This window comes from Notechis scutatus, chromosome 1 (assembly GCF_049901735.1).
Source record: "Notechis scutatus isolate UNSWTSFEM ecotype Mainland chromosome 1, rNotScu1.2, whole genome shotgun sequence".
Classification (NCBI taxonomy): Eukaryota; Metazoa; Chordata; class Lepidosauria; order Squamata; family Elapidae; genus Notechis; species Notechis scutatus.
Window position 1 is genome coordinate 25,629,759 of NC_142009.1, and position 13,188 is coordinate 25,642,946.

Genomic DNA, 13,188 nt, shown 5'->3' on the forward strand with positions numbered 1-13,188 from the left:
TAATTACCCCACCAGAGTTTTGAGTACTTGCAGTAAAATTGAGGATTTGGTATGTTAAAATTTTAATTGGTCTGCAGAAGAGTGGGATTCATCATGAGGGGGAGAGAGGATTTGTCAGCTTCAAACCCTTTTCCTCCCCATTCAGTCAGCTGAGAACTGGCTGCTTGCTTATCCAGGGAGGCCCAAGTCTTGCAGAAGCTATTCCGTGCTTAGTCTCCTTTTCCTCCAACCAGCTTCTCAAGAGGTCATGCACGTTGTCTACAGACAATCCCCTTCAGGCTAGTTCCTTGCGATGGCTGCATTGTCAATAATGATTCTTCTTCTTTTGTTCTTGCCGCAGGAGGGGGATTCACTAGGGACTATGGAGAAGCTCTGCAGGCAGCTGACCTACCACCTCAGCCCCCACTCTCAATGGCGACGCCAGGGCATGGTGAAGAGGAAGCCGCAGGCTTGGTGAGTAAAAGCGGGATGGCTGGAGACTACCCTTCTGGTCATAGCAGCAAGTTGAAACCTGTGGAAAATACAAGGGGTAGCATCCATGTGGAGAGAGGAATTCAAGACATTTTAAAATAGTCTTCAGTTGTTCTCAAATGCAGCAGCCTGCAGGTAGGCAAATAAAACACACACCCAAATTATAACTCTGCACTGGTTATCTAGATGTTTTGAGCTGAAATCCAAAATCCTGTTTTTACTGTATCTACAAACCCATATATGAACTAATTGCTTATATCTTGAGGGTTTATTTTCCACATAGAAGTGACCCATGAGAATGGTGTGGTGGCCTAGAAGTGGAGCCCTCACCTCACAATCGGGAGGCGGTGAGTTCGATCCTAGGTTGAGGCAGATATTTCTCTCTCTGGGCATGATGAGTATATGTCTGCTAAATATAGCTCCACATTGGTGACAGGAAGGGCATCCAGCCAGTAAACGCTCACCTCCATTCAGTTGCCCAGACACCACCCCGTAAGGGAATATGGGGTCGTTAAAAGATGATGATGATAGAAGTGACCCATGCAGTGCAGGCCAAATCTATTAATGGTACCAGGCGAAGGAGGTAAAGAAAATTGGGGTTTGCAGTTAGCCTCTTTCTTTGGTGGCCCCTGTACTTTGCAGTCACCTTCCCCTCAAGACTAGGCTAGTGTTCATCTTGATGGCTTCCCACAAGCTAGCAAAAATGGTTTGTGTTTGAGGGCATTTGGGGAATGATGTCATCTGTCCATTGACTTCTGTGAGATGGGTGGCATATAAGTGTAATAAATAAATCTGTTCCTTGATTGATGAATTTGTGATTTTTTAATTTTTTGTGTGAATTGGGTATGTCTAATCTAGTGAAAAGAAGAACTTGGTGTGACATGATAGCAGTGTCCCAATATTTGAGGGGCTGCCACAAAGAAGAGGAGATCCAATGCATCAGAAGACAATGCATCAGAAGACAAGACAAGAAAATTAGTCTCCTGCTTGGGCGGAGAGTTGGACTAGTCACTAGATGACCTACAAGGTCCCTTCCAACTCTGTTTATCTGTAATCTGTAATTCTGTTTTTATGGGTCTAATTTATTTATTGGGCTTATAGATTACATCACAGTAGGCTCTGAATAGCACACATACCCAATATAGTAATTGGATTAAAATAGTACATAAAAATAAAAACTTAAATACCCAGGCATCATTACTGTATCAAAAAATTCAAATAAAGATGTTTTTTCTATAGGAAGAAACCAGGTAACATAACTGTAAGAACCAGGTCTTTATAGCTTTATAGTTTTTTGAAAACTCAGAAGTGTGGGGTCAATCTAATTTCTGGGAGGATGCTATTCTGGAGATGGGGGCAATAACTGAAAAGGCCCTGTGGCTTATCCGATTGGTGTTTTTTGCTGAAAGACACTAAAAAAGTCTCAAAATATGAATATGTGACCAGAGGAAGCTGCAACCAGTTGTAAATGTTAGGTGGTTACCAAGTGCTAGGATTGCAATCATATACTCATGGGTGTGGTGTAGCAGTTGTAACTGTAAGAATGGGTTGTAGCTTTTTCCAACTTGGTTATAACATTGAGTGATTGTTAAGCAACCAGACATAAATCAAGGACTACCTGTGTGAATCCCTCAGATAACACTTTATTGCTTTTGATAGAAGAGAAGCTTTGTAGCTCACGGTTGAACTGTGGGTTCCTTGGTGGTCTCTGAGCTTGGTTGCTTCTGATGAGGTTACCTAATTTGGTAATGAAACGTCTACAAGAAAACAATCAAGTTGAGAGACTGCCAAGGACACAACTTTATTGCTTATAACAATTTATTGTTAAAACCACTGTGAGTCTGTGTAGTTATGGGAGTGGTACATATGATCAAGTCTTAATCTTTGAGGAAGAAACTTTTGAAACATGATCCTTGGTATAATGCTGGCTAGATTTGCAATAGGTAAAAAGGGCTTGATGCTCTGAGTTTCACCATGTTATAAGAACTATTAGGTTGTCATGTGGTTTATTTATGTGAGGATAGCATAAGCATACATTTCTGCAGGTACTAAACAATATCAAGTTTCAGGTGGTAGTAAATAGAATGGCACATGAAAACAGGACCAGGATGACAAAGGGCATTTGGGAAGTAGCTCAGTTCTCTTCTCCTTTACACTTCTCAAGTTAAGGAAAGCTGTACAGTATTCTGGGCTAGACATAGTATTTTGCTATCACTGGGAAAGTACTATAAGGTCTTTATAAGAAAAAAAAAATTACTCATGTGGAATCAGCCGTTTGAAAACAGCTCAGTATGTCTTGTTTTACTGTAGCATCTATAAGGACATCTGCAACACTTAATGTTGCACTTCTGAATGTTTTGTTTTATTTCCCAGTGTTTAATATTCCTGCCCTTGGCTACAATAAATGAGGAGGAGGAGAATAGTGTATTATGTGAACCCAACGACCATGATTTCTTAACCCAGATTTAAGATGTAACATGTTCTGTGAATAAAGCTACTATGTTTAAACTATCCAGGAGAAATTTACGGTAGCAAAATAATCAGAAGAATGACTTGGGAATGGTTTCCTTGCTTTTTATTTCACCTCATGATTGACTATCACCTGTTAACGTGGCTAAACATAACAGAGAGCAAAGTTGTGTCCACTGCCAAAAAAATTGATGGCAGATGCATGTGAAGGAAGGTGCTTCATTCCCCTGGCATGAGTTGGGCTGAGCACATCTCCTTGAGTCTACTTGAAACCGTTTCTCTTCTCCGTTTTCCTGTTTTCAGGCCACAGTGTCTCCTGTGTGTGTGTGTGTGTGTGTGTGTGTGTGTGTGTGTGTAACAATTCCTAGTCAAGTGACAAGTCCTTATTAGAGGAAGCCTAAACATTGGCTCAGTTGATAGTAGGATACAAGTAATTTAATACATACCAAATAGATCCCCAGGCAATGCAAAAGTACCAAATTCTCTTCACATTCCAATTTTAGAACAGAAGGGGTACCAAGGATTAAGGTGGAGACGTGGGAGAAATTGGAAAATAGCTGCCAGTGGTTAGAATGCAGTATTGCAGGCTGACTCTGACCATTGCCAGGAGTTTGATCCTGACCAGCTTAAGGTTGACTTAGCCTTCTATCCTTCTCAGGTGGAAGACCCAGATTGTTGGGAGCAATATGCTGATGCTGTAAACTATTTAGAGAGTGCTGTAAAGCACTATGAAGCGGTATTTAAGTCTAAGCACTATTGCAATTGAGTAGCTTTTATTATTAAGCATACTGTCAGAGTGATAGTGAACAAGCTTGAAGAAATATTCTTGAGTAAGTGAATAGTCCTGTTTTTTCTCCTTAGAATTGGGTAGGATGGAGTATTGGTGGAATATTGACAGTGGGATATTAGCAAAGACAGTATAGAAAAAAATTGCTGGTGGCTTCTTCAATCCAAGTGAGAGATACAAAAAGGAATGGCAACACATATTTTCAACTCATGGACCATTATGAATCAATACACTGAGCTGAGATTTCTCATCATGCTAAGCAGTAAGAGGGCATTTTAATGGTATTATCCTTTGACAAAGTGGAATTTTGTCAACAGTATTAAATATCTGGGGGTGCTGATAACTAACAATCTCTCCACACATCATCCTTAGCGAAGCATGCAAACCAGGATCTGCATTTCCTGTATCGGATGAGGAGAGCACATCTTTCTCCTTCTATCCTGGCCACTTTTTACAGAGGCATGATTGAGAATGTTTTAGCAAACTGCATCACTGTTTGGTTTGGTGGCAGCAGTGCTTCAGATAGAAAGTCCATACAGTGAGTGGTTAAGGACAGCCGAGAAGATTATAGGAAGCTCACTTCCCATTATTCAGGATATTGTTTATAAGCACTATGTGCTTAGAGCTCAAAATATTGTTAGAGAATCCACACACCCACTTTATGGTCTGTTTCTTTTGCTCTCCTCTGGGAGAAGGTTTCAAAGTATTTCTAGCAGGACTACCATATTCTGTAAGCTTTGTTCCCTAAGCCATCCATCTGGTAAACTCGCAATGTTCATTTTTCTCGCCATGTACATGTATACATCCAAATTAGACTGTGTTGTTTTTCTGTATTATATATGTCGGTATATGCATAATTTTATATTTATTTATTCTGTCATGGTTGTGTAGGGTATATTGGAAGTGGTAACCCTTTGAGAGTTGTATGCAATGATATTTCATTTAAATGTATGCTGATTAGTCTACATTCAAAGTGACAATAAAGCTATTCTATTCTATTGCCAACCAGGCTGAATTTCCCAGCTTCACATTCTTTATATACCTTTCCCAAAGCCTGATTGATGCCTGTCTAGGTGACATTAAGGAGAACCAGTAGAGTAGGCAAGGTCTTGAACTGGGACCTGGGAAAATCAGATCTAGATCATCCCTTGAGCTTGTTTGACAATTTTGGATTAGTCACACTCTTTCGATCCTTATAAGATGGTGATTTGTCAGGATAAAATTAGGGGAAGAACCTCATACGTGATGCCTTAAGCTTTTAGAAGAACAAAGTACAAATAGAGTGACCATAATAATTTAATAAGATACTAAAAGCAGTCAGATATCTCCCCCTGCAGGCTGCCCACTGTTGATTAAATACAGACCTTTCCTTCCTCAGCTTCTGTCTCTCTGCCAGAGCTTGTTTTTTTGTCCATTGCCATGATCTGCACAGCCTTTGCCAGGCCAGGAAAGTTTGCCGATGGCTGGCACATCCTGGCTGATAGAGTGGTCCTTCTACCTGGCATTCATCTCCCTGTCCCCTTGGCCATTTGAATGGCTTGAGACCACACCATCCAAAAGTTTCTGCTGCTCTTGCATCCAGCAATTAACTGTTTCAGTTAATTTGACATCTAGCAAAAAAGACTAGTCCATTATGAAGATCTGGCTGCGCTTTGAAGTTGAGGAAGCATAAATGAAAGAGTTGTGTTGTATGATTTTAATTACCAGTCTCATTCTCAGTTCGTTGTTTTGCCAAATTGTAATGGATTCTATTATTCCCATTTGGAGATGCAGGTAAATTCCCAGAAGGGCTTTTCTCTGGGAGTTGCTAAAGCCAATTAAAAATTAAGCCTAGGCAACCCCATGCCTTTAGGGAGGTGCTTTGGGCAGCAGAGGTGTTATTGCCTCATTAAGACCCTTTGCTTCTCCCCATCATCCAGTAGTCACAGGAGTCTTTTGTGCCTATGTTGACAAATGGAACTGGCAAAGGGAATTGCAAAAGCACTGTGAAGAGGAGGCTGTTGGCACCTTTGCTCCTGGATGTGGGGTGGAAAGCTAGGGCGCAAAGCAGCTTTGAAGAGAGGCTTTGCATGAACCTTCAAAGGGAAATATCCCTTTGAAGCTTTCCACAGCTCTGTAAGAAGCTTAGTGGGTGCATTCACACAGCATGCTGAATTAGCTTTAATCTTGGTGATTGTATTGGATTGTTGTTTAGGATATTGTGCAGTCCTAGAATCTTGAGTTAGTATATAATTTGTTGCATTGTTTAAACACAGAAAATGGGTTAATTTTCTTACTCGGTTATACAAGAACCCCACCCCATAAGTGTTTCCTGTATATTCCCACCCCTTACAGGATTGTAAAATAAATGCATTCCCAGCACTTTCAGTTCCTCTTTTTAAAATTATAAGCAGGGGTGTCCACATAGCTTGCTTAAAAAAAAATCAAGATGCTGCTGCAGCTGCCATCTTGACTTTTTTGCAAACCATCTTTTGCTGGCACTTCTGCTTGTAAGTCTTGTTCAGTAGAAATGTGCTGTTAAAATAACTTGGTATGTTTAACTTACAGAAACGAAAGCTAAGGGGGAGATAAGATAACAGTCTTCCAATACTGTACATGATGAGATATCACAGGGAAGGAGGAGTAGATTTATTCCCTCCAGCACCCGAGGATAACACAAGAACTGGGAGGGGAAGTTTATTGAGTTGGATCCAAATTTGTATTTAGGATGAATTTCCTGACTGGGAGAGCTATTAAGTAATGGAACAGCTTACCTCCTAAAGTTTAATTGCTCCGTCATTGGGATTTTCATGAAAAGACTGGGCAGAGGTTAGATTTAGAAGAGTCTAAGGCAGGGATATCAAACTCCATTTCATTGAGGGCAGCATCAAGGTTGTGTCTGACCTCGGAGGGTGGGGGGCGTGGCCATTGTGGGCATGACACAGGACTTGTGTCAGAGGCACCTATGGTGGCCAAGTGCGAATGTAGGTCTTCCCCGAGATCCTCCCCTTCACTCTTATTATAATCTCTTTTCTCCCTCGCCTCCCTCCCTTCTTCTTTTTCCTTTCCTCTTCATTCTTCTTCCTTCTTCCCTCCCTTCCTTCTTTTTCCTTCCTTGTTCTCTTCCCATCTTTCCTTCTTTTTCTTTGTCTTCTCTCCTCTTTCCCTTCCTCCTTTCCTGTCCCTTCTTGCATGCTTAAATGCAAAAGGGGAAACATTTCTCCTTTTGTTTTCAGTTTGTCTTGATAGCCCTCTGCCAGAGAAAACGGAGCTGTTTTATGCTGGCAAAGGGCTGCAGGAGTCCGTCACAGCTGAAAAAAGCTGCATGTTGCTGGCAGAGGCACAGCAGGCTGGTCCTTTGCTGTTTTCAGGCCGGTCCTGTGGGTGGGTCTAAGCACCCCATGGGCCAGATCCGGGCCCCGGGCCTTAAGTTTGACACCCCTGGTCTAAGGTTTGTTCCAATGCTATGAGTCCAAGGTTGTTAAGGATTTTCTGAAAGGTCAGCAGAGTCAGCACCACTCTAACCTTAGTATATCCCAAAAGCCAAACACTGCAACAGAAAAGGCACTTATTTTGTACTCCCTGAACTAGGAAGCACTAGAAAGCATAGAAGAAAAATGGCAATTAAGGAATAGGCTCTGCCAGTGTTGACAGCAATATGAAAGCAGTTTTTCCCCCTTTCTGCCAGAATTTACTGAATTGATTTTGGGGTTTTTTGTTTATTTTATTTTTGCTGGAAGAATGCTCAAATGCCATCTAGTCCAACCCTCTTGCCAATTAAAGATTTCTAGTACTATGGCATTCCTGGAAAGTTGGCAGTTGAGCCATGCCTTAAAAACCTACAATGAAGCCAGAACCATTAGTTTCAAAGCAGCCTCATGTTGTGTGGAAGCTGTTCCTAATGTCTCCTCTAAATCCCTTCCCATGTGAACTGTCAGTTTTAGATACCCACTCTAATCTTTTGGAATAACGAAAAGTAGGTTTGCGTCATGATCTGTATGAAAGCTTCTCAGATATCTGAAGATGTTTATGCCTGTTAATTGTGTCTTCTCTGAGTTGAATGCACCTGACTTCTTTAACTTTTCCTTGTAGGACTTAATTTCCACTCTTGCCAGCTACACTGACCATCTCTGAACAATCTGCCTTGAGGATACTCCTCGTAAATAGTAGTGCCTAGAATATACAATACAGGTAGTCCTCAACTTATGACAATTGATTCCAAAATTTCTGTTGCTAAGCAACAGTTGTTAAGAGGATTTTGCCCCATTTTACAACCTTTCTTGCCACCGTTGTTAAGTGAATCACTGCAGTTGTTAGTGACACTTAAATGAATCTGACTTCCCCATTGACTTTGCTTGTCAGAAAGACGCAAAAGGTAATCACATCTCCTTGGGACACTGCACCCAGCATAAACATGAATCAGTTACCAAGACCCTGAAACTTTGATCATGTAACCATGGGGATGTTGCAACAGAAGTGTGAAAAAAGGACATAAGTCATTTTTTTAGTGCCAGTGTAGCTTCAAACTGTCACTAAAGAAACTTTGTAAGTCAAGGACTAACTGCATTGCATTGAAGTTTGACCAAAGCAGAATCAAGTGTCATAGTATGGACAATGTTATTCTGTTGCTTCACTAAGTCAGGTTTGTCTGAGGTTCAGTAAAAACCACTACAATCTTTCTACATGTACTGCTTTCAGAACAGCTGTCACTCACCTTGAATTAGCGCATGCAGAACTTGTTAGATTTTGTCTGGTTCTGTGGTCCATGAAGAACACAAAGTATTTTCAGTCCTAAAGTATTTTAAACTCTTCTAGCTTGGTATTACATGTAACTTTGATGAGCATTCCTTCCATTCTTTTATCCAAATAATATTTAATGTTTATACACAAATCCAAAATTGGAACTTTGGTTTGCTGTGGGAGAGTTTCTGAACATTTTTAAAGTATAATATTTTTTATTGTTTGTGGCTGTGAGTTGTTGTTGAGATGGGTGGCTACATAACCTGATAAATAAATAAATCTGTCACCATAAATAAATCTGTCATCAGCTACAAATCTATTCAACATTACCACTTCTAATCATCATTTTACAAAATTGTCAACAATATCATGGGGAAGCTTGTTGACAGTCTTGGTGAAACTAAAATATATTTTTCCATTGTCATTCCCTTGATCTACAAGATTAGTACCTTTATTAATTGCATGTAGCAAATGATATTCCTGGTTTTTTTTTAAACTCATAATTAATATTTAACTATATTAAACATGACAAAGAGGTGTTATTAAGCATTCTCAGAAAGTGAAGCCTCTGCACGTCTGTATTGATTTGTACAACTGTTGTTATTGTTGCTACATTCTTAAGCAGGTGGGAGAAAAATAATTAGTCTTTATGGAGCCCATTGAGTGCAGCTCAGCAAAATTGATGGATTTGAAATTGCAGCTATAGTCAGAGTAATTCCACTCCAATCCCTCTCTTTTCTTTTTTCAAAGAAAAGCAGATATGGGACTCTCAGTTCAAAGGAGATTGTTGTGAGGGAAGGAGCTTAATCTTTCTATTTTCTTCAACAAAAAAAACCACCTTCATTATTGAAACACCCATCCTCCCTGTTGGAAGACAAAGAAACTCCTGCATAGGCAAAGCAGAGGGTTGGGCTGGATGACCTTCAAGTAGCTTTTGATTACTCTGTGAAAACATTTAATGAAGTCTGGCAGCCAACAGGATTTTTTAACAGCTGTTCTTTGTTTCTTACAATCTGCCCTCTTCCCTGCCTCAAAAAAAATCAATTCTTGCAGTTGAAAAGTTTCAGCAATAGTAGGGTATCTCTGTACATGAAGAAGTAGGGTAGAACGCATGTAAAGGATTTCAAAAATTTTAGTAAAGGGTTCGCTGCCCGGTTGCTGAGTGGGCATGGTCATAGTGGGCATGGCCTAGTTGGCCTCCTGCGGTACAGTGAGGGGGGCATTTTTGTCCTCCCCAGGCTCTGGAGGCTTTCCTTGAGCCTCCAGGAGAGCGAAAACAGCCTCCCCAGGCTCCGGAGGCTCTCTGGAAGCCAGAAACGGGCCCATTTTCAGCCTTCTCGTACTTCCAGGAGGCCCGTTTTTTGCTCTCCCCAAGCCTTTGTGCAAGTGGCCACAGGGGGACTCCTGGGAGGGGAGGGGCAGGGTGCGTGGGGCCAGCCAGGAATGGGATTTGGAGGTTCTCTGAACTGCGCAGAATCTTAGCTAGGGGCTCTCCCGAACCCCTGCGAACCACCAGCAGCTCACCCTTGATGTGAAGTAGTATTTTGCTTTTTCTTGCCTGGAAGAAAGCAGTGCTGTACAGGTTAAAAAACACCAGTTGAGCATTATTTTTCTTCAAAATGGTTGCGTCTCTTTCTGTTTTGTAAATCAGCCAAAGCCTATTATTCTATTTCTATATTACAGTGCAGAGTGAATCTGTGAAGACAAGGGTCATTAAACCAGTTTGGTGATCTGTGGCTTTTTCCATGGTTGAAAATATTTATGTGTTATGTCATAACAATCTTATTTGTGTGTACACAATTTTAGCCTTGGATTCACCTCTCTCATAAACCTGAAGTAGTTTTTTCCAACAGCAACTGCTCTGTGCAAAGGAAGATTAAAAAGGAGAAATAAAATGTGCTGGCTTAGAGCTGTAAAAATCAAGTTTATAGAATGTAATACATACACACAGTAAATCTCTATCTTTTCCATTATTATTTTTAAGAGATGTTGCTTATTTATTGGGTAAAATGCAAGAAGCCAATGGCTCCTATAAGAATGATTATTTATGATTATATTTTTACACCTACTTCCCCTATATTATTTTAATCTTAGTCTAGATACATCAAAAGATTAATTTCTATTTGTTTTTAGAAATCACCCTTTTCCTCTTGTAATTGCAAACATTTTGAAATTTCTCCCAGGACAATACATTTCTAAATCTTGGCAGAATGTGGGCTTGCAGATGTTTCATAATTTTGGTATTTAGTTTTTAGTTGTCAACAAGGCAAGATAGTACTTTAGTTTAAAAATAACATTAGCAAACAGTTTTGTTTCTGTAGACTTATAATCTGAGTTATAAATATAGCAGGACCTTTCCCGAAAGTTTTCAATAAGTTATGTTTTTAATTAAATACAAAGAAGTTTTAATATAAACCATACGCATTAACTAAACATGTTTATTGTATATAATAAATTGAACCAAGAAAACATTACTTTATAATGTTTCATTTTAAGCTGAAGTCCAGGACTTCTCCAAATGTTACTAAACTACAATTCATAAAACCCTAGCCAACAATGAAAAATGTTAGAAATTGAAATTCAATTAATAATTTAGGGTTATTGGCTTCCCTATTTCTGCTTCAATCAGTATTTCCATGTAAATAGTACTACTCATTAAACATTCAATACTGTAAACACTTTATAAAAAAACAAAAAAAAAAACCTGTAAGAGCAAAAATCATACAATGAAATTAGATAATTACATTAATACTATATGGTGACAAAACACTATACTATTTTTAAAACCCTGCTAGTATCTAAAAAAAAAAACTGCTGCATAGAGGTTTTACAGTCATTGTACTTTGCTATCAGAGATCCTTTTTCAACCACCTGCCAAGCTAATCTATTAAATTGATAGAATTTATGAAATTTATGATGACAGTCATAAATAATAGGCAGGTCGATATAGAACAAAGTGATCCTTTTAGATATCTTAGCCTCACATTGGATGTCTGCCAAAGAACAAACTGGTGAAGTTGATCTACAAAATGCATTTGAGGTTAAATATTATTCCAACAAAGGAATAAATAGGAATCTAATGCAACAATGAAATGACCTTTTTGGCCTTACATATCCATAAATAATACATAATTTATAGTAATTTACTTATACTACGTGCTTAAGATTTTTATATTCAGTAATGTAAAAATTTTCAATGTGTCACAGTTCCTGAATTTTAGCAAACCTATATTTTTGTAGATAAACATAGATAAATATCTATATTATCTTTTGAGTTTTACTATACTACCTAAGATTCTTGATTCGTATTTTTTCTTTTCTGTATACTGAGAGTATTTGCACCAAGACAAATTCCTTATGTGTCCAACCACACTTGGCCAATAAAGAATTCTATTCTACTCTATTTTATTGTGCACCTTGTCTTAATTTGTAAACTAAGCAGGGTTGGGCCTCATTAGCATTTGTGTGGGAGGCTAGAAGATAGCAGTAGCAAAACATTGTATTGCTGAAAAGAAAAACCACCTGTATGTGTCCAAAATTCCACTAGGAATCAGATTGACTTCAGGGAAATTTTACTGTTGATCAGTATAGATATCTCTGCCACTTCTTCAGTGATTTGGGTTATTTCCCCCCCTAATTTAAAGGGAACCAGATATACTTCAGACAGTATTTTTTTTTCAGATTGTACCAAAATTTTGAAATTGTGAAAAACCTATAAAAATAATCAGAAGCGATTTCTATGAAGAAATTTTTGCATTCATTTTCAATCAGAAAATATAAACATGAAAGTAGAAAGAAGAGAAAAATCTTTGATAGCATTCATTATAAATAAAGACTTTTCTTATTGGTGTCATAACATTGAGATAAATATCTTAAACCTATCATTTGTGATCCTTTTCCAGGTTTCATCTGTTTGTGTGTGTGCTCGCACGCACCTTTGAATCAATTCTAGTTCTTGCAGTTTCAACTTTGCCAAATTAAAAATAGATACAAAGCTGTATTTATGTTTTAATATTGGTGTTTCAGATTGGCACAGCCTTAAAATAACATGTCGGTGGATAATGTGTGTTGAACTCCATGTTCCTGAACTAATGTCCAGCATCTTTTACCAATGATTATGCTGGCCATGGTTATTCGGTAACATCTGGAAGACTGTAATTTTTATAGACTAAGAGGAAATAAAGTCCACCGGGTATTCTAATGCTGCTATGAATTTAAGATTTTAAAATTATTTTTTGCACCTGTTTGTGGATGTACAATTACCGAGAGTAGATTTTATTGTACATTATTTAAAACTAGGAGATAAGATGCAACTGTTGGGAGTCTCAGTGAAGAAACAAGTAAAATGAGTTTTGACCTATTAACTAAATCTCTGATATATTTACTAAAGCATCTAAACAGAACCCTCCAAGAAGTGCTAGTAAAACTCTAGAAATTTGTTATGAATTCAGAACACTGAAATCTAATTTATCTTCCTCATGCTGTTATATTTTCTGACTTGAAGGTCTCTGCTAGTATCAGTTAGATTCTAGAAAGGTTTTCATGTTTTTCTTGATGTCCTCTATTTGCATTTCTGAATTGCTGCTTCTGCGAGAATGTTTTATGATCCTCACCTTGTTGCAATGCAGTGGTTTCACTCCTTTTGGTGTGAGTCACTAAAGGTTTTTTTTTCCTCCCCACCAAAGGAGGCAAGCTCTATGCCAGCCCATTATCCATGTACAATATATGGGGGGAAAGTAGCT

General features: G+C 38.7%; 1 protein-coding gene across 1 annotated transcript in view; it reads left to right on the top strand.

Annotated features, from left to right (window-relative positions):
- The window catches only part of LRRC75A (leucine rich repeat containing 75A), a 58,088-nt gene that overhangs the window by 41,701 nt on the left and 3,199 nt on the right, over positions 1–13,188 (top strand). The window contains exon 3 of the mRNA XM_026671631.2: positions 341–453. Coding sequence (XP_026527416.1) covers positions 341–453 — 113 coding nt within the window. The remainder of the gene's footprint in view (positions 1–340; positions 454–13,188) is intronic.